General features: G+C 42.7%; 1 protein-coding gene and 1 pseudogene across 3 annotated transcripts; both read left to right on the top strand.

The window, feature by feature from the left end:
- Positions 1-1667: 1667 nt before the first annotated feature.
- LOC148003473 (uncharacterized) lies at positions 1668-21378 on the top strand. Of its 3 annotated transcripts, XM_087568812.1 has the most exons (7): positions 1668-1815; positions 1899-2264; positions 9631-9898; positions 13976-14135; positions 15462-15593; positions 16263-16446; positions 20589-21378. In XM_087568812.1, the coding sequence occupies exons 3-7, from the start codon at positions 9808-9810 to the stop codon at positions 20592-20594; spliced, it is 573 nt and encodes a 190-aa protein (XP_087424938.1). In that variant the 5' UTR covers positions 1668-1815; positions 1899-2264; positions 9631-9807; the 3' UTR covers positions 20595-21378. The 3 variants fall into 3 exon arrangements, with proteins under 3 accessions (XP_087424938.1, XP_087424940.1, XP_087424939.1); XM_087568814.1 differs by lacking the exon at positions 9631-9898 and having other exon boundaries at positions 1668-1741; XM_087568813.1 differs by lacking the exon at positions 9631-9898.
- On the top strand, positions 6690-7687 carry LOC148003474 (reticulocalbin-1 pseudogene; annotated as a pseudogene).
- Positions 21379-22249: the final 871 nt, after the last annotated feature.

Below are 22249 nucleotides of genomic sequence, written 5' to 3'. Positions count from 1 at the left end.
GATCACTGTTCAATAATTTTACCATGTTGATAACTGTACTTTCTTTTTTATCACTTTAAGAATGTAACTTTCATGTGTGAATATACATTTTTGATCCTAACACTTTGAAGGCATAAGCAGGTGGATCTGTTTTTTGAGGTCGACCTGGTCTATATAGGAAAACCCTATCTTAAAAAAAAAATCAATCAATAAATAAGCAAATAAATAAAAAGAATTTAAAACATTTCTAATTAATATGAACACAACCACATCTTTAATAACAATTGATTTTTATTGCTGATAATTCATATAATCAATTTACAAAATGTTACATAGTGTCATATGGGAACTCAATTTCATCGTAAAATAAACCTGCTTTTCTCTTTTCATTGGTTGCTCTTAGTTTCCATTTTCATACACATATATAATTTATTCTGATTATTCTCTCCCCCACATCGTCCATTCCCTCCAGGTGACTTAAACATATACAGTCTTCTAAATTTAGGTTTCCGATGTCTGATTTCTCTTTTATTTATTATACATTCCTTTACTTTTCATCTATAGTTTATGATATCTTAATAAGAAACCCATTCTGTCATTAGCACTCTCTGTGCTTGATAGGAGACATTCACATTCTTCAGTAGCTTGTCATCAGTGCAGGAAATGACATCAAGCTCTGTCTCTCTCTCTCTCTCTGTCTCTGTCTCTGTCTCCCTCTCTGTCTCTCTGTCTCTTCTGTCTCTCTGTCTCTCTCTCCATCCCCTCCTCAAGTGTTCTGTTTTCTAGTACAAGGTCTCACACTTTAGTCTAGCCTTGAACTCAAGGCAATCCACCTACCTCAGCCTTGTGAGTGTTGGGATTCCAGGCATACACCATGTTGCCCAGTGAATTTTGTGACTCTCGTACATCCCTTTACTATTTCTGAGTTATTTTTAATATTGCTGTGACCCTTTTCTAGCTTCTAGATGTAGATACATTAACTGATTAGAAGGCTTTATTTTTAAAGATTTATTTATTTATGTACATGAGCACTCTGTGAGTGTGCCTGAATGTCAGAAGAGAGCTTCAGACAGAAGAGGGCATTGGATCCCACTACAGATAGTTGTGGGTCACCATGTGGTTGCTGGGAATTGAACTTGGGAGCAATGGAGAAGCAGCGCTCTTAACCACCAAGCCATCTCTCCAACCTGATAAAAAAGATTTTAAATTTCATTCTTTTCGTGTTTGTTTGCATCTTTCTTCTTGAGAACACTGTAATGGAATGTCCAAATGGTGATTAGTGGCGGTTGGTAGAAGGAGCCATATGTGTGATGCTGCCATATGTGTGAGGGGCTGGAAACAAGGTGCAGAGCCAAGACCATGGCCCCGTGCCCTGAGGCTCGCCTGCTGGATGTGGGCTCTCAGCCCCATCAAGATGCCTTCAGGGGAGGACAGCAGGTGGTGGCTTGTGCCCTGCTGAGCCGGCCTAGGAGAGTGGCAACCACAATTGCCATGTCCAAGCCTCCAGCCTGGGGCACCAGGAAGCTCTGGCTGTGATGGCCTCAGGTTGGTCACGGTGGGCCTGGAGGCCCGAAGAAGCCGCCCCGGCCTCAGCGGGCCCTGAGAGGGGACTGACGGGCCTGAGCGGAGCCCGGAGCTCCACACCACGCGCCTCCCCTTGTCCTGCCTCCGGGTGTTGTCTGCGCCACGGAGTGGGCACACGTGTCCTTCCCACCCCGCCGCTCGACCGCGCCCGAGCCGGGCCTCAGGGCACGCGGAGCTCGTGGGTGAGCGCGGGGCCTGAGGGGTCGGGGCGCTCGCGTTATATTTGGCGCCTGCAGCAGCGCGTGTGCCTGGGTGAGTTTTCCTTCCGCGGGTGCCGGCAGCCGGGGCGCCGAAGCCCAAGCTGACTCCTCTCTCTCCCTCTCCGACCCCGGCAGGGCCCAGACGTGATTCTGCCTGCACGATGTCCTCCTTCCTGGAGGCGAGCTCTTCTCAGGCGCCACGTCGCGAACAAAAAGAGAAAAGAAAAAAATGAAAAGAAAAATCAGAAGAAGCTGACAGAGAAGGGGGCGGTAACGGCGTTGGGGGTCACCTCGGCCACGGGAGGGCGCGCTAAGACAGTGGCGGGGTTTCCAACGGCGACTCCACCCTTGCAGTGTCCAGGAAAGAAGCCAAGGCTAGTCCTGCCAGGGGACCTGGAGGCCTGGCGCCCGCGCGGACCCCTAGCCCGACCTCCGGTCTGCTCCCCAGGGACAGCAAGCCTCAAGCAGGGCGGTCTGCACCTTAAGAGCAGCATCATCAAGGTACATAGGAGACCCGCGTCCCTCCTAAGGCTCCTTCTGGGCCGCCCCCACCCCAGCCCTGGGAAAGCAGTGGCAGAAGGAGGCAATGCAAAGTGAGCCCATTGGGTAGGGGAAGGGAGGGTTCAGGGATGTATGGAGAGCTGAAGCAGGGATTGGAAAGCCTATGGCATTGGGAAAGAATGGAGAGGTGATCGGAGTGTGCATGAGAGCTGTGCTCTGACATCCCCAGAGCAACTTGGGGCTGTCACCTCTCTCTAGATTGACTTAGAATTAAATGACCTGTACCTGCCAGGGCAGGACAGGCTTTTCAGAGGCAGCTTAGCCTGGTGGCACACTCCCTGTAATGTTTTCATTCTATGTTAAAGGATGGGGATCGTGGGAATATATTTTCTTAAAACCTCAGGCAATTTATGCAGATTACAGTTCTGCATAATTTAATTCTTTCCTGCCTGCTATGAGCAGGCCTCCAGATCAGCAAGTTCCTTTGGAATGGTTTTCTTGTTTTTGTTTATTTTCCATGGTGCTGATTAGAAAGCCATGAATTGTTTTGTGAATTTTAAATTTCAAGAGGTGACACCCAGAGTTTATGGTGGTTTCCTTCAAACACTGCAGTGTAGTTGCAGCATAAAAACATACTTCTTGTGACAAGAAGTGGAAGAAGAAAGTTGATGAGCTAAGAAAAGAGGAGCCTTGAGCCAGATCAACCATTTGGCTTCCTCAAATTTGGAGCAAGCATGGAATGTGGCTTTTTCAGAATCGAGGGGGTTTTTAGGATTGGGCAATGAATGCTGTCTGGTGCTAACCCATCCCTTTTGTGGCTGACAACCCTTAGGAGAAGGTCAGAATGTGCCAACAGCACAGATTGGGCACTGGTGGTGTTTGAACTCAGAAGTGCTCAGGAACTGTGAAAGTTTCTCTGTTATCACCCTGGAGCCATCTAGTGAAATAGACCACTGTGATGCTGTGTAAGAGGCCATTGTGAGGGCTGGAGAGATGGCTCAATGGGTAAGAGCACCAAGTGTTCTTCCAGAGGTCCTGAGTTCAAATGCCCGCGACCACATGATGGCTCACAACCATCTGTAAGGAGTACTGATGCCCTCTTCTGTTGTGTCTGAAGACAGCTGCATGGTCTCACATATAAATCAATAAATCTTACAAAAGATTGTCATCTACTGTAGTTTCTGTGTGGACAGGGCACAGTTGAAGGGCTTAAAAATCAAGTACATTGCCTGTCTTTAGAGATCAAGTGTATCACCTAACTTTCAAACCAAGAAATGTAGTGTCTTTTTTGCTGCTTCTGTACTTTTTAGTGATGTAACTTTTCTCCTATTACGTCATTTGTTTCCATGATAGTTGTTTTCAAGTATATATGATTATCGCTCCTATTTGCAGAGCTGTTCAATATTTTCATTGGATAAATATTTGTGGTGAATTTACATTGTGATATCAGTAAAATGCTATGTGAAAATTTTAGAGAATATACGGTTTTGGGTAATTTTAATAACCTTTCCCCTCAAGTGGTGGCCTGTTTTCACATTGAAAAGACTGGAATTCATTACCATCCATAGCAGGATTGATAGGGAAGCGAAATGGACAGTGACAGTGTTGTTCTCTTTGACAGTTGTGGGAGCCAAGAAAGAAGTGTGACTTGCTTTTTGTGACTTACAAAATCAAGACTGAGTATCATTACTGTAGAAGCCCATGGAAAAAATGATGAAGTTTTCAGAAATCACCAGTTAAAGAAATGGTGGTTTTCTTATATTGAATTCTGAGTTTCAAAGTTATGTTTCATTTTTCTTTATTACTTAATGAGGCTTTTTATTAAGCTTTTTATTCACCATTACACCCTTAGATGCACAGTGCTAGGATCGTATTAGGTGCTCAATAAATCACTGACCATTGGGGAGGAGGAATGATAAGAAAGTATGTATTTTCTGTAAGTTCTGTTAGTTTTGGGAACAGGTGGTTTTAGGTTGACCAGTTATAGCTTGGTATCTTGACCCACATAAGACAACTTGACAGAACCCCCTTTCTGGCCATTATGTTCAACATATTTTACTCTTAATCATTCTTGAAAATCATGGAATTAGTGTGGAAAATTGATTTTACCTGCAGTATAGCAAAAAAGGCCAGTCTAGATAGGTAAGCAGATATGTTTCTCCATGAGCTGATGTCTTAAAACATCTAGATTTAGGAATTTAGTTTTGTGTTTTCTAAACATACATCGTACAGCATACAGATAACATCGTAATAGAATAAAGGAATCTTTTGATTTAGCACCAAATTCCCTAAAGCAATGACTACTGCACAGCTCTCTTGGACATATAAATAGCCTAAATTATATTTCACTCTTTTAAAGAAATAATGAAAGCACTTAAGGTTAAGCAAAGCCCATGGGAAAAGTTTGCTGCGGTGTTTCTCTTTGGTTTCTTGTGCTCTTTCTAGAGAATGACTTTAAGAAGTCAGGGCGGTCAGGTGGTCAGCGTAGTCACGCAGTCATGAGCAGATGGTTAAGCAATGTGCTAGGGCTCCATCGGCCAGTGAGCCCAGCTGAAGAGGAGAGTCTAGCCAGTGAGCCTGACTGAGGAGCAGAGGCTAGCCAGTGAGCCTGACTGAAGAGCAGAGGCTAGCCAGTGAGCCAGTCTGAAGAGCAGAGGCTAGCCAGTGAGCCAGGCTGAAGAGCAGAGGGTAGCCAGTGAGCCTGACTGAAGAGCAGAGGCTAGCCAGTGAGCCTGAATGAAGAGCAGAGGCTAGCCAGTGAGCCTGACTGAAGAGCAGAGGCTAACCAGTGAGCCTGACTGAAGAGCAGAGGCTAGCCAGTGAGCCAGGCTGAAGAGCAGAGGCTAGCCAGTGAGCCTGACTGAAGAGCAGAGGCTAGCCAGTGAGCCTGAATGAAGAGCGGAGGCTAGCCAGTGAGTCTGACTGAAGAGCACAGGCTAGCCAGTGAGCCTGACTGAAGAGCAGAGGCTAGCCAGTGAACCTGACTGAAGAGCACAGGCTAGCCAGTGAGCCTGACTGAAGGCTGAAGAGCAGTGATTTTAACCTTTATTTCTAAGTTCTTCAGTTTTCCTAAAAGACAAAAGTTTCCCTCCATAAAGTTTGACTAAAGAGGTTCTCCTTGCTCTCTTCTTCTTATCTCCTTTCCTCTTGCTCTTATGACACAATAATTTCCTTACTCTCAAGGCCTTCCTCTCAACGCTGTGCCTTTACTTCTAAGTTCTTCTTGAGTTCTGTTCTCTTCAGTTCAGTTCTGTCTAAAAAGCTTCTCTCTCTTTGTACTCAGTATTTGTATATCTTTCTGAACACAGCATCACATGGTGAAATGTTCACCACAAGTTTGCACAGGAATTCAAATCATAAGTTGGATAATCAGTTTACGACAGAGAATGTTTACATGCATATCCATGAAGAGTAATCCTCAGGATAAACAGTCACCATCTGTCACCAGCTCTGCACATTCATGGAGAGTTAAAAGCTGTAATTTTTATGAGAAAAAAATAAGTGAAATTACCTATAGGCAAATCCAGTCAGTTATTTATGTTCAGTCCATGCACCTATAGTAAATGATTTGTTCTCCTTTTATGAACTTTGGTTAATTGGTTTATACCCTCTTAGGATGGGCTCTAATTTGTAGATGCCTCCTTGGTATTGGAGAAGCAATTCACTCATGACACTTTAAGAATAGAAGAGATCTCAATGCAATTTTGATCACCAGAGAAAACATAATAGCAGTCCTATTATAAAAGCTTAAAATTACTAATCTAATTTAGGAATTCTTATAGAACCATCATTAGGAATTAAGAAATCAACTATTTGTCTATACATCATCACGCCAAGACAATACATCTTTGTTGCTCTGTGGTGATCTGCTCAAAAGAGTGGGGTAAAGAGCATGACAAATACAGAGGCAGATGCTTGCAGTCAACCATTTAGCTGAAAACAGGGTCCCAAATGGAGAGTTAAGAGAAAGGATTGAGGGAGCTGAAGGGGTTTACAGCCACATAAGAACAACAGTAAGAAACACCCAGAGCTCCCAGGGCCTAAACCACCATCCAAAGAGTACACATGGACAGACCCATGGCTACAGCTGCATATGTAGAAGAGAATGGCCTTCTTGGGCACAAATGGGAGGAGAAGCCCTTGGTCTTGTCAAGGCTTGATGCCCCAGTATAGAGGAAACCAGAACAGGGAGGCAGGTCGGCCTGGGAGTTTGGGTGGGTGGTAACACCCTCACAGTAGAAGGGGGAGGCGTGTTATAAGGGGTTTAGTGGATGGGAAACCAGGAAAAGGGATAACATTTGAAATGTAACAAAAGCCCTCTCTGGGGATGGACAGCGGCTAAGGATGCTCTGAGCACCTCCTTCCCTGCTGCCTCCCTTTGATCACGACTGTGGTGTATGGTGTCAGCCTGGGACTCCCCATGGGATGCTGCTGGCACTGGTCCTGGTGTTCATGGCCAAGAGCATGATGAGCAAGGAGCACATGGTTTGTCCCGATTCAGAGCTGGGTGAGTGGCCACCAGAGGATTAGGACAGCTTCCTGTACAATCATGAGGACTTCCTGGGCAAGGAGGACTCCAAGACCTTTGATAGTAAGCCTGGACGAGAGCAGGAGAGGCTGGGGAAAATTGTTGATCCAATTGACAGTGATGGAGGTGGCCTTGTTACTACTGAAGACCTGAAAGTTTGGATCAAACAGGTACAGAAAAGATACATCAACCATAATGTGGCTAAACTCTGGAAGGATTGGGATACATATACGAAAAGATCTCCTGGGAAGAATACAATCAGGCCAACTATGGCTACTACCTGGTTAACCTTGCTGAATTCCAAGATAGCTCTGATCATCACAACTTTAAAAAGTTGCCTCCATGAGATGAGAGGAGGTTTAAGGCCTTGACGGTGACCTGACAGCTACTCAGGATGGGTTCATTGCTTTTCTACACTAAGAGGATTTAGAACATATGAAGGAGATTGTAGTTCTGGAAACCCTGGAGGATATCGACAAGAACGGGGATGGTTTTGTGGACCAGGATGAGTACATTGTGAACATCTTTTTCTCACGAGGACAATTGCCCTGAGACAGACTTGGTTTTGTCTGGGGAGCAGTTCAATGATTTGCCAGATCTGAACAAGGATGGGAAGCTGGACTAGGATGAGATTCGCCACTGGATCCTCCCTCAGGACTATGACCATGCACAGGGTGAGTTCTGGCATCTGGTGTATGAGTCAGATAAAAAAAGATTCTTACCAAGGAGTAGATTTTAGACAACTGGACCATGTTTGTGGGAAGCCATGCCACCAATTACAGGGAAGATCTTACCAAAAATCATGATGATATTTGAAAGACACTCATCCTCATATGGCCAACGGTCACAGGCTTTCTACAGATGTTCTGCGTGATTGCTATATTTGTCAAGTATATAGCAGTTGTGTCCCTAAACAATGAGAAACCTTTCTAAAGCTCAAAAAAATCATACTTTGCACCACAAACAATAATAGTAGGAGATTTAAACACCCCACTTTCATCAATGGACAGATCAGGGAAACAGAAATTAAACAGAGACATAGAAAGACTAACAGAAGTTATGAACCAAATGTATTTAACATATATTTATAGAACACTCCACCCTAAAACCAAAGGATATACCTTCTTCTCAGCATCCCACAGTACCTTTTCCAAAATTGACCATATAATCGGTCACAAAACAGGCCTCAACAGATACAGGAAGATAGAAATAATCCCATGTATCCTATCAAAAAACCACGGACTAAGGCTACTGATCAATAACAATAAATAGGACAGAAAGCCCACATATACATGGAAGTTGAAGTCAATGACAACTTGGTTGGTCATTGGAGACATAAGAAAAAAATTAAAGATTTCTTAGAAGTAAATGAAAATGAAGATACAACATACTGAAACTTATGGGACACAATAAAAGCAGCGCTAAGAGGAAAAATCATAGCTCTGAGTGCCTGCAAAATGAAACAAGAGAGAGCATATTTCAGCAGCTTCACAGCACACCTAAAAGCTCTAGAAAAAAATTAAATAAACCCTAGAGAAGTAGAAAGCAGGAAATAATCAAACTCAGGGCTGAAATCAAACAAGAAGAAACATAACCGAGTATCAAAAGAATCAGCAAACCCAGGAGCTGGTTCTTTGAGAAAATCAACAAGATAAATAAACGCTTAGCCATACTAACCAGAGGGCACAGAGAGTGTATCCAAATTAATAAAATCAGAAATAAAAGGGAGACATAACAGCAAAATCTGAAGAAATTAAAAAGATCATCAAATCCTACTACAAAAACGTATATTCAACAAAACTGGAAAATGTAGAGGAAATGGACAATTTTCTATACAGATACCAGGTACCACAGTTAAATCAGGAATAAATATACCTTCGAAACAAACCCGTAACTCATAAAGACATAGAAACTGCTATTAAACATCTCCCATCACACCAGTCAGGATGGCTAAGATCAAAAACTCAGGTGACAACAGATGCTGGTGAGGATGTGGAGAAAGAGGAACACTCCTCCATTGTTGCTGGGATGGCAAACTGGTACAAGCACTCTGGAAATCAGTCGGAAGGTTCCTCAGAAAATTGGACATTGCACTACCTGAGCACACAGCTATACCTGTCCTGGGCATATACCCAAAAGATACTCCAACATAAAACAAACACATATGATCCACTGAGTTTATAGCAGCCTTATTCATAATAGCCAGAACCTGAAGTGAACCCAGATGCCCTTCAACAGAGGAATGGATTCGAAAAATGTGGTACATCTACACAATGGAGTACCACTCAGCTATCAAAAACAATGACTACGTTCAATTCATAGGCAAATGGAAAAAACTAGAAAATATCATCCACAGTGAGGTAATCCAATCACAGAAAAACACACTTGGTATGCTCTTGGTAGCGATGGCCTTGAAGCCCTCCATTATTGATGTTATTATTATGGTTACCATTAAGTATGACTGGGTTCATGGAAAATCCCCAGCCAGCTGCAGAAGACTAATACAAATGTGGCGGTCAAGATGAATAATCATATGATAACGTGTGACGTTAAGATACCCAATGTCATGACCTGTAACCTTTCTGAAAAACCAACATCCTGCTGACTAATAGATATGACAAACCTGTGAACTTTCTGACAACCTGTCAACATCAGCCGATTCCCTGACCACATGAATATTGTGTCCTTGGCGTGGGTAATTGTTTTTTACTTCTCTCCTCTCTCTGTTACCCTTTTTATGGTACAAATTCAGCCTTGGGGAAAAATAAAATTGTCGCCTTGATCAGACTCTTGTCTTGGAGTCCTTCGTCACGTCTCTTGTCCCCCATTCTCTTCCAGATTCTCAGCACCCCTCATTGACAGTATGTACTCATTGATAAGTGGATATTGACCAAAACCTCAAATTACCCAAGATGCAATCTACAGATCTCAGGAAACTCAAGAAAAGGATGACCAAAGTGCAGATGTTCCCACACCTTCTTAAAATGGGGAACAAAAGTATCCATAGGAGGGGATATGGAGGCCAAATCTAAAGCAGAGCCTGAAGGAACAGCCATTCAGAGCCTGCCCCACATGTGGCCCATGTATATACAGCCACCAAAACTAGGTAAGATTGATGAAGCTAAAAAGTGCTTACTGAAAGGGACTGGATATACATCTCCACTGAGAGACACATGCAGAGCATTTCAAATAAAGAGGTCAGTGCTGGCAGTAAACTAGTGAACTGAGAGCAGGACGCCATTTATGGGAATTAGAGGAAGGATTCAAAGAGCTGAAGGGCTTGCAACCCCATAAGAACAGCAATGCCAACCAAATAAACCACTAGCAAAAGACTATACGTGGACTGACCCAGGGGTCCAACTGCATATGTAGGAGAGAATAGCCTTGTTGGGGCACCTGTGGAAGGGGAAGCCCTTGTTCTTAACAAGGTTAGACCCTGAGTGCAGGGAAATATCCGGGAAGGGGTTTCTAAGTGGCATGGATTGGGGGACCATATATATGGGAGAGGGCACGGCAGGGGGGTTTATGGACCAAAAGCTGGGAAAGGGAATAACGTTTGAATAAAACATATATATCTATTAAAAAAACTAAAATTTAAAAAAATGATACTAATGCCAAAAAATAATCAAAAAATGTGAATAAGAAAGAAATTTTAGGATTTGGAAAAAGATGAATGCCAGGTATTTGAAAAACTGTATGATCATGGTCAACACTTTAATATACTTGAGAAATTTTTTTACATGTTAATGAACTGCATCTTTTTAAATAGTGAATGGAAATCCAGTCCCTTCCTGGCTGTGAGGCTGGGGATCCAGATGTAGTGGAATTCATTATTTGTTGGTCCTGAATCTTTGAGTCTGCTTCTAACTCAGCTTATGCCAAGGAAACTAGGCCAAGGTGATATCTAAGCCATTGACCAAACTATCTGGACTAACAATCACAGGTGAAATTCCACCTTGTAAATGGGAGGAGAGGAATAAAAGATACCTTTAAAGATTTAAAAAAAATGAAATGTACCCCAAAAAATCCAATAAAAAAGTTTAAAATAAAAATAACTTAGGAAATACAAAATACTGGGTTACCATTCCACAATCATGATGTGTTTCTTCTGTGATAGCTTACAGGTTAATTTACTTTTCTATGACTGTTTTCTTATTTGAAAGTAAGTAATGGCATCATCTGTGGAGTGATGGTGAGAACAAAAGCTTTGCCTAACTTGAATAATCGATCCCTCCAGAGCATGTGCTTAACATTCTAAGCACAGGGAAATTTCCTGAGGGGATTAAAGAACAAAATCCAAACATAAAACAGGAACAACAATGATTTAAAAACATTCTGCATTCTGGGTATGAAGGCATGTTACAACTTTAATCAGCTTTGTAGGTATTTCTAATAAACACACAAAGAAACAAAAATCCTATCACAGTCCTAGCAGTTGCATCCAACAAAGAGAGAGCTGTGAGGTAGTGTGTGCTGCTTCTTTGCCAGATACCCCTGGGCCTCAGGCCTGCACCCAGTGAGCTGGACCAAGAGCAGCCAGGTTGAAATTCCTGCTGCCATGGCAGGATTCTGCAGGAACATTTCCCTTTGACAACAAGGAACCTGTGTGGAGGAGACCTCTTGGTGAGTCCTCAAGGACTCTACATGTCCTATTCTGCAGGGAGAAGCCCTGCCAGGTCTTTGGCAAGGCCAGCCAGTTGTCTGGGGAAGTCTCTGGTCCTGTGGCAGAGGGCGAGGAATGGCAGAAAGAAGGGCAGCTCCACTGAGAGCAAAGGATAACCCTTCTAGGCCTATGACCTCCTAATTAATTTATCTTTTCACCTGATGCCTATTCACATTTTCTTACTATCATACAACTGTGATCTTGATGAGCAGCTGGGCTCTTGTTTTCTTAATCAGTTCTTTGTTGTCACAGACGTTTTTAACTTACTCCAGCCCCTGAGAATTATTCACACCTTCTGTATGCAGTAGGACCCTTGGTGGGCCTGTCATCTCAAAAATAGAAGGTTCAGTAATCCACAAGATTGGACTCCAGTCTACCTCAGGCCAGGAAAGAAGTCAGCCACCATTAGTAAAAGAGCAAGGGAAAAATTACATAGGAAAAACAAGTGGCTTAATCAGAAGAAAAGATCCTCAACTTCTAAGGCCCGCACATCTGCACCCCTCTCTTCTGAGCTTTGTATAGTGATGTTGTATAACTCCAGATGGTAGTAAAAGGCAGAGTTCTTCCCAGAAACGTCATACATGATTTTCACTCTTACATCTGTGAGGTTTGGTGGCATTATAGCACACATTCAGGTGGGATTATAAAACCTAGGATAAGAAGACAGAATCCACATATCACAATGCCAAATGGACACCCTCCAGAACTTATGGACCCATTAAAATTGAGCTTCAACCTGACCTCACGCCATTCCACTCCCTTCCCGTTCTCCTGATTGTTATGTTTGCTAGAAGTAAAAGATCATGGTGCAGCCCCCAATATTCTCATGCCTGGACTTGGCTATTCAGGAAGAATGATATTGTAAAAGTGATGGCTACGTAGTTACAATGTAGTAACACAAGGTCCAGGTTGACATTTGCTCACTGATGTCCAATTTAATTGTCTTGTTATATTTGAGAAAAGGAAGATATCCTACATAATATATAAAAGGGACAGAAACTTATTCTTTTATATATGCCCTGTAGTTGATCACTATGTTCCCATGGAAAAGGAGTTTTTATTGCAAAAGAAATAGGATTATAGACCATTGATTTTGTGAAATACATGGATATGTAAATGGAAACAATGTCGGCTGTCAAGGACTGCACAGTAAGCAAATATTTCCAGGTTTTATACACTCAGAGGTATAGAAGAAATATATTGGCCTCCAGAAAAAGGGAAAACCTTAGGAATGGAAATGTGTGTCACATGCATTGTCTCAAGTAGTAGATTTACTTTTAAGTAAAGTCTCCCTCCTCCTTGGTCCCTAGAGATTTGGGTGCTAAGAAAAATCTGCTCTCAAATTCAGGGTTGTAAGCAGCCCTCCCCAGCAAAAGCATTGTTGACTTTTAATGAAGCAGAGAGACATATCTAGCTTTGAAATAAAGGTTGCCAAATGGTATTCCCAGCGACACATGAGAGACTGGAGGAAAGGGTCCCCACAGAAAATCATTAGTTTGGGGAGAGCTGGTTAGTAGGTAGGCCATAGAACTTTCCAGTGACATCACCAGTAAGCACTTCACTGGGCAATCTATTGTATCTAAGAGATCCCTAGAATCTTCTGTGATGTCACCAGTGTTGTGGTGACACCAACTGCCTTTGGGATCTTTCTTCAGTTCCCTTTGGGTTCACAAGCAGGCATGTTTCGCCAGCTGCTCAGGCTATTTCGGAAGGAAAGGGGAGATCAAGGAGAGACCATACCACGTCAGAGGGAAGCTGACCCCCTCTCTAGTGAAACAGGAAGGAGGAAATCATTCTGGGGAAGGCCTGGTGAGTCCTGGGCAGAGTTGGGGAACATCCTCAAGGAGGTAGGTTTGAGATGTGCCTTCTAAGGCTAGGCCTTACAAGCAGGAGCCTTGGGATTTCTCAAAGGCAAACCAAGAGTCAGGAGTTCCTAATCTTAAATTTGAAAGACATAAAGTGGTAAGCCTTCAGTGTCTTTTCTTGAAGTTTTTTAACTGTGAATGTCAATGAATGGCAGGAGGAGGCACTGTGAGATTAACAATGTGACCATCCATGGTTGGGAGTTGAAGAACTTCATCCTCTAGATTACTGTAGGTTACATAAGTCTCTATGGTGAGAACAAGGAAGGATGCACCCCTAGTCATGAATTGAGTTCTCAGACACTTTGGACTGGAACATAGATGATTAGAGCTTGATGGAGCTAAGCATTATGAACTCCAGGATTAACTGCACCACATCTGATATGAGATAACATTATCCCAGATGTTTATGTCTCAGTCAGGTTATAATTCTCAGTGCCAGGGGTCCTATAATAGTGAGTGTGGCACGTGTATGGCATTAGAGGTTGGGAAGAGGGTCATAGCTTAAAGTCCAGCTTCAAAATAGCTTTTCTGCTCTTTTTGGGATTCACCCAGTCTACCATTTCATCTTCCTCAACTGCCTTTTGGTATTCGGAATGGTCTTTTCCTCCCATGGGCCATCAAATATGCAAATTAACTTGGGTTTATCTATCTACAGGTTTTGGTAGGAAGGCATCATCCCAAAGTGTCATAAGTCAGCAAGTGGAGTGTCTAAAGGAACTGGAGGAACTCAAATTTGAAATCCAGAAGTGTCAATTCGAGAGGGATGAACTTTACCAAATCCTGGACCTTTATATCTATGATGATTGGGACCACAGGTAATCATTATGCCCAGTAACCTGTTCACTGTCTTGTGCTCTCTCTCTGCTAACCCAAGATTTCCTCATAGCACGAGAGAGTTTCACCTCTCATCCTGCATTTTAAGGAGACTTGGCATGCATTAGCTTGTGAGATAAGCTAGGTGCTGTGTGTTTGGGGTTAACCTGTTTTGTAGTTGAGCCTGAGGTGGTTGGAGATGCATTGGTTCTGTCAACAGCTGGAAGGACCTGGTCACACTTACTGCAAGTGTGTGTGTGAATGAAATGCCTGCAGGTCATCACTCTTTTCCTCTGAATTTGTTCATTATACACTGATTCTATGGCACCTCCATGGATGTAGTTGGCATTCTAAATGTTTTTGGATATGGGTTGGTATGTATATATGTGGATGTATTTGTTGGTGTTTTACTCAGGATCAGGACGTCTGGGACCTTTGATGGGGTCTGAGAATTTGTGTGATGGACAGTTTGCAGGTCATGATAGTGATGAGTACGTGGAGGCCCACATTGATCTACAGAGCACTTTGCTCCTTCTGTATACCTTGGTGGCACACAGGACTCTCCTGAGGGGAGGAGGTGCTATAAATCCTCTTCCCTGTCAAACATATTTATGCCCTCTGAGAATTCATGTAACAATAGAAACCAAGGATTGAGTATTCAAAACAAGAGAAATGTCATCACAGCTTTCTCTTGGGCCCAAAGCTGTGGCACAGACTGGAGGAATCTTCTTCCTGAACTAGTCAATTCCATCATGCTCACCTGGCCAGCTCTTGAAGCTCAGGTCCCTCCAATTGGTCCCTTGGCTCGGTTGTCCTGTGCCCAGGATAATAAACTTAACCAGTACAAATACTTTGAAGGAGCAAGTATGTGGTACATACTGAGTTTAAGTAATCGAGAGAACAGTCTGATTTTACCTAATTTGTTTCACCTGCTTTGATCTTTAGTTTTTTATTTTTTTAACTATCCAGGGATTGTTCATTGTGTCCTAGAAATGGTCACTGTGGTCTTGACCGTTGTTATTCCCAAACAGGCAGCTCTCAGGCTCTGCCCTCTCCTATATAGTGAGTCTTTGCAGAACCATATCTCCCCAAGATTCCAAGGAGTCCTTATATCAAAACAAATGTTTGCTTATGTACATGGAAATATTTTCTGTGGATTGAGTCTCACTCTTGGGTTTTGGTCTGGTTTTTGAGTTTGCCATTTTCTTCCCTTCCACCATTCCTTGAATTTGAACTGTTTTATTATATATTTTTTATTTACATTTCACCTAATTCTGAAATCATGAGTTCAAAATGTTATTTGTTCCTTTGGCCATGACCTAACCCAGGCTGGATGTCGAATTGCCAGTCCTTCAATCCGAACATGAGATGAGAATGATGGCTATGCAAATGATGACCAACTCAATAAGTGATGCCATGGAGAGGTACAAGGAGCTCATACAAGTGAACAGTTCCTACCGGTGAGTCGCTGACAGAGATGAAAACCCAGCACTAGGCAGGGAATGCTTCTGTTCTGTGTGACTTTGAACCAAAGTCAGGGCTCTGGTTCTGTAGTGTCTGACTCTTAAAAAGAAGCCTGCCTTGTGGCAAGGGTCTTAGATTTGTAGCTCTTGGACTCAGTTGTCCTACATGTGAAGGGTGTAGAAGACCCTCCAATTGTTATTTTCCCCATTAAAGATCCTCAAGATAGAAAAGGTTTGCACCATAATGGGAATATCAATCAACTCTGAATCTCTAGAACTCTGACAGGAGATTTAAAGATCTGTGATCCATGAGAAACACATGGAAAGACTATACAGCTATTGGATCTTCAACCACCCCTCAGAGGGGCTTTCCCCACAACGTGAAGATGTTTTCAGCATACTATGGACATATAAGCACCCATATGGACCATTTCTTCTTCCTTGATTTATATAAACCGTCTTAGTGTCAGGATTTTCAGAAGTACTTTGATTCACAAGGAATGTATCCTCTGGATTTGACCTCCTCTAATTGGTGCTAACTTGTATAGTGTGGCTCTATTCTGGTGATTTCTGGGGATGAGGGCCCTTGAAGGGATGACTGGACTTGCAGGAGTGACAGGCAAATAGAAGCTGGCTGGGATTTACCATTGTTTGTTTGTGGTTCAGCATCAGGCAATCCCAGCTCCTGCGTGAACAAGCTCAATTGGAGAACAATATACAGATTTTGCTGAATGAGAAGAGAAAACTGCTGGTGGAGCAGACTGAACTGCCAGCATCCTCTGTGGAGACAAAGAGGTTCTGTGAAGAGGCCGGAATGAACATCTGTGACCCCAGAGCCAAGCAACAGCAGGTAGGATTAGGCCTCAGGGTCAGGTTGTCCTCAGGTCTTACCATAATCATAGACAAACCAATGTAACTGTCTATTGACTGATCCATGTCCTGACCTAGGTCTCATCCAAGTGTTCATTCATGTGATGGTTTACAAGGCTTTCTGTGGAGATAGCCCCTTTTCAAGAAACTGCATGTTGGAAAGCAAATGCTCCTCCTCTTCGAGAATCTGCACTTCATTAAGGGAGATAGGTTGATCACACAGCACAGCACTACATGCCATTATGTATGGAGGGTGCTATGTGGGAACCCCTCTTTAGACTAGAACAGGGCTTTGAGGGATGAAGCAAAAGCCTGGAGCTCATTTTATTTTCAGGATCGTGTGAGACTCAGGAAGTAAGTAGTTTTCAAGGAGGAGAGCCTGGTGGAAATGCCAAAGAAATGGTTCTCATTGTCATTTGTGGTGGCTTTTGTTCTTCCTCCCCTCATGTCCCTATATATGAAGACGGTGACTTCATGCTTCATAGATCTTGGGTAACTACAGAGCCTGTGTATCAGTATGTCAATCCTGTCTTACTTGAGTGCCCCTGAGAGTTCATAACTGGGCCTTACAACCTGAAGCTGGTTAGAAGAGCAAGGATGTGGAAAAGGTTTCTCAAAGGCTGAGGGTTGGCATGAGAGACTTGAGACTTCAAGAACAAAGTTATCCGTATGTACCACCAATTCTCACCAAGAAAGGTGCATTGCTGTGCTGACCTGCATCTTAGGGAGCACGCGGGGAGGCCAGTTCATGACATGCAGTTTTGTCCAGTCATTATCTAACTTAGTCCTTTAAGCCTAGGTCTCTCAACAAACATGAAGCTTCCTGTTTTGTGCTGGCCAGCAGTCTTTGCATCATTCATCCAGTTCCTAGTGGAGCCCCCTCTCTTATTTGTCTCAACACATTCTTAAACCATTTAGCTATTTTAAAAATAAGGATTAGATTTCTTTACTTTACCTGAACAGAGTTATCCCCCGGAAAGATTCTGTATTGTCTTATTGGCTTCCCCATGATCTTGCATGGAATCCTAGAGTGCAACCCTCTGCTGACATTTCTTTGCTGACTATATCATGGGCACTGCATTCTTTCAGGATAGATTCCCTCCCAATATTGTACACAGTGCTGCATTTCAGAAAATTCACTGTATGTTATTTATTTAGCCTTTTACTGACTGACATTGAGGTTGTTTTTATATCACAGGAACTCTAATGTGATCAAATGTTCCTCGGAACTGACCATGAGTTACTGTCTTCTCTGGTGCTTCCAAAGACTTCTATGAAGGAAACAGGGTAGTTTTAGTGAGGGGCCTATGATGAGTCAGCATAGAGCTTGATGGAGTCTTTTCCTAGAAATTTCTCTCTTGGGGATTTGATGTTGTGTTGTTTAGGCTATCTGTGCAGAACATGTAACTTACTTATCGGACCAGCAAGTATCTGCATAGAAAGGTTTCCTGAAGTGGAAATGAGTACAGGTCAGGGCAGCACATATTGCTTGAGTCTAAGAGACTTGTACACAGCATTGTTCCCACTAATTCCTCACTCAACAGGAAATGTGCTGCATAAGAGCAAAGTTTTCATTTGTGCATGTGAGTGTGTATCTGGGTGTCTGTGTTTGTGTGTGTTTGTGTGTGTGTGTGTGTCTGTGTGGTGTGTGTGTGTGGGTATATGTGTGTGTGTGTGTGTGTTTGCAGTAGTGAACGTGTGTTTCCCTCTATTTCCAAGTTTCATGAGAAAAGTACTCTAAGCGTTCACTTTACATCCATGAAACATGAAATAGAGCTGCCCAGTCATTTGGCATCTCCATCTAGCTCTGTACAGGAAAAGGACACTTAAATTACTAATTTATTGTTTCCAAAAATTTCAGAACAGAATTATCTTGTGAAGTCTGGGGGAGGACTGGAAATATGTTCAAGTGAGTCATGTTTCACAGGAGTAAAAAATGGTACAGGTGTAGAGCTTGCAGGTCCCTTTTTGTTATGGTGTAGAAGCAGGACAATAAAATCCTTTAGAAATGCAACCCCCAAAACGAGGACACAAAAACACCTGTAAAGTTAGATTTTCAAGTGATTAGGGGCAAAACTACTGATCTGCATTGAAATCCTTTGGAGCACATCAAAGGAATGGAGTACTGGGAGGTAAGGGCAAGGCTTCTCTAGAAAAATCCATGAGTTTATTCTGCTTCTCTGTTCTTTGTGAATTGTGAAAGCCCATTGGAAGGTTATGTCACTCACTGTGTCTTCTCCAAGGTTGCTTTTCACATTGCCTGCTACCATTTCTTTCGAGCTACCTTGGCACACTACAACTTCCCCTGGGAGTTTGGCTTGGATTTTATTCATTGAGAATTTGAGTTGCTTGGAATTGTATCGTCATCCAGAAAAAGCCCCTTAGCTATGCTGTCGTGCAAGAACAGGGCAGTTTCAGGGACCCCTTTAGGTGCACAGATAATCCAAAGCGCTCCTCTATGTTATCTGTGTAGCATTCTGCAAGTGCTGTCAATCAACATCATTTTCTCTCAGTTAATTTCAGCCTCAATGGGTTAGGAGAAATGATGAGCTTCAAATGGGTCTGACAGTGTAAGAACAGGTAGCCCTATGAGAAGCCATGTTCAGAAAGTGGAACAGAAGTTTTAGTTAACCCAGTGATTCCACAACAAGGAGTAGGTATTGCCATTGCAACTGGGAGCATCAGTGTTGTAGTGGTCCCAGAGTAACCTTGAAGGAGAATCTATCCAGACGTCCATCAGCCAAGGAGTAAAAGTGTACCATACGATGGAGCCCTTCCATAGATTCTGATTCAGTGTGAGATAATCCATGCAAGCTTTTACTTACTTATTCAAATTATCTTTGGAGCAATCACATTACGGGGAGAAAATTTGTTGATTTGGATCCTGGTTATGGAGATTTCCTATGATTCTAGCTTTGGGCATGAAGTCACTCAGGCTATGGTAAAGACAGCTCCGATTAGAAGAAGTTGCACACTTTGGGGAAAGTCTGAAAGAGTGAACAAGAACAAGAGTCTAGTCCACCACCAATATATGATCCTTTGCTGAGCAACAAGACAGCTCTACACAGCCTTTGGGACTTGCTAAGCCAGATTGTTAATGGAAAAAGAACCCTGACTCTATGACGGTTTATGGGAGGACAGCACATCACTGACTGAGCTGTCTATAGGCTCTGGCCACTATGTACATATCCCACTCAACATTTTTTTTTATGCCTCCAGCGAATCCTGGGGAATCTTTACATTAAGCATTAATGTTCAGGTAGGAACACAGGCTGGAAGAAGCCATTTGAATATCCTTCCCTATATAAATACCCTTTTTGGGTGGATGACCACCCCACCTGGATTTCAGCCTCAGGCAGTTAAAGAGCTACTCAGAGTATTGTTCTGGTACAGTTCATGTGAATTTTGCCCATGAAACAATATATATGATCCTCTGGATTTCTTGCTATGTTCTACTCCTTTCTTCCTGTGATCTCTCCGGAAAGATCTGAGGACATTTTCTCTTCTGTCCTCTCACAAATTGCCTTACACTAGCCATAGACTTACTGGGGTGCTGTTCTGTTTCTACATCACAATCACCTTTAATGTCCATGTGTACGCTGGGAAGATTTGCATGGAGCACATTCTCAGTGATTACAGGATCTATGCAATTCCCATGGATTTGATGTGAGATGGCTTCCCTGTGTATTTGCAGACTCAGTGGTTACAAATAGAAACTAGACGGGTTCCTTCAGTGCTAACATAATCAGAAATTTCACCTCAATTCTGGGCATGTTCTCCAGAAGGAATCCACATGGTATTCTAGGTTGCTCATACCTCTCTTGAACTGAGATTCAGACATAGCTACAATGTTATTATTCAATGTCATATACCTGGACCAGTGGGAAAAAAATGCTCATTTTTCTCTTAATCCCAGTACAGTGCATAGTCCACAGTTCAAATTCTAACAGTTTGAAAGGTGAGATATAAATCCAAGCGCAGGTACTCTAGGACACTTGGGGATGCAGGGACTGACCTCAGCTGACAGGTCATGCTGGATTGTCCAACTGAATAGAGCTGATATATGAGGGAGAGCCGAATTGACAACCACTCACTAAACCTTTTTTTCCCTTGCTCTGCTAGGTCTGAAATTCTCCAGCAGAAACTCGAACATGACACAGTCCAGGACAGGATCTCCCTTGGAGAGAAGAGCTACAGGAGGAGAACTAAGTGTGCACAGCAAATACACCACTATTGCATCTCACCTGTAATGTCCATAGCAACTGTGGACTGCATTTTCCTCCTGTAGTTTGATTTCTTTGGATTGAATACGCTGTATTTTCACCATGCCTCTCTCCAGCAAGTGTACACTTTTTGAGGGACTCAGAGAAGTGCTGATGCACATCAATCAAGAGCTGCTGGTCATCCAGAAAGACTGTGCACATGTAAATTTGTACTTGTCCTTGTGGGTCATCCAGAAGAGTTTCATGGAGATCAGTTCACAATATTGGACAGAATTGGGACAAAGTCTGTAATATAATTTCTACTCAGTGTTGGATGGCTTTTTCCTTAATACCCCCACTCCAACAAAACAGACCTACTTCCACTCCTCTTGAAAAGATTATTACCATCACTAACTGCTTGTCTACTATGTCTCCAAGGCAAGCCACAGGCTATAAGTCTATTCTGCAAAAGGAGCAGCAAAAAATGCTTAGTGCAATTCCTCTATTTAAAGTTTGGTTAATTTTTAATTGTTTTGGTTATTTGGTTTTCCTTCTATTCATTTGAAGATTTGTTATTTATCTGTTGTTGTTGTTTTCTTCATTTGCTTTTCTATTTTGATAAGGATATAGACTGTATATATTGACTACCTGCATCTGGTTACTATCAAGTAAATTGGATGTATTCTGGTCAATAAAGGAGTAATCTCAAACTCTTCACTCTTAAGAACCTTCTTTATTGATCATTAGTGTCAACATCTGAAGTCCCACAGCTATCAGGGAGGGATGGATCTCTGCATTCTCATGGGGACTGGGCATCAAATCACTTCCCAGTCAGACTGAGATTCACAGGCATTTATACAGTCACTGTGCACTGTGTTTCCAACTCTGAATTTCAACTTCATCATGCATACATTACCCACTGTGTATGCTTGCTGTCAAATATATAGTTACCTGTAAATTATACTCTGTCGATGAGAGTTTTGACCAAATTAATAGGATAAACATTAATTTTTCTGTAACACCTCCCAGGACATATAAAAAAGGTATAAGGGAGTTTAAAGCCATCGGGAATCCTGCACCCAAATCCCGGGGCAGAAAATGCTGATCACCCAGGAATGCAGATAATCCTGAGACCACAGGAAAGAAAGCCACTTCTGACCAGCTCTGCCCACATCTCTGGCCCAATATTAATCTGCATGATGCCTCTGGAAAGAGGAATAGAGGAGCAGTCAGTGGCAGGAACCTGCTTGGTTCAGCCTGGGCCCAGAACCTACCTGGGCCCTGAGCATATTTGAAGAAAACCAGAAGCATACAATTCTCTGTTTCCTGACTGTGGCTTTTTTTGATTCGAAGCTCAAAATACCATTTTGTTGTTGTTGATTTTTAGTTGGATATTTTTCATTTCGAATTCAAATGTTATTCCTTCCTTGTTTTCCAGAAATAAGTCTGAATACCATTGCCCTCCACCTCTGCTATAAAAGTATTCCCTTCACCAGCCATCTACTTTCCCAGCCTAGGACCAAGGGCTGCTCATTCCATTTGTGCCCAAGAAGACCATCCTCTGATACACATGCAGATGGA

Source organism: Rattus norvegicus, chromosome 9, assembly GCF_021556685.1.
Source record: "Rattus norvegicus strain SHRSP/BbbUtx chromosome 9, alternate assembly SHRSP_T2T, whole genome shotgun sequence".
In the NCBI taxonomy this organism is placed as follows: domain Eukaryota; kingdom Metazoa; phylum Chordata; class Mammalia; order Rodentia; family Muridae; genus Rattus; species Rattus norvegicus.
Note: the sequence above shows the minus strand (reverse complement) of the source record. Positions and strands in the feature narration are given on the sequence as shown.

Excerpts from the sequence above, each read along its gene's own strand:
- LOC148003473 (XM_087568812.1), top strand. The coding sequence starts at position 9,808 with ATGGAGGCCAAATCTAAAGCAGAGCCTGAAGGAACAGCCATTCAGAGC. Across the intron at positions 9,899-13,975 it reads TATACAGCCACCAAAACTAG|GTTTTGGTAGGAAGGCATCA; the intron begins GTAAGATTGATG and ends ATCTATCTACAG. Across the intron at positions 14,136-15,461 it reads TATGATGATTGGGACCACAG|GCTGGATGTCGAATTGCCAG; the intron begins GTAATCATTATG and ends GACCTAACCCAG.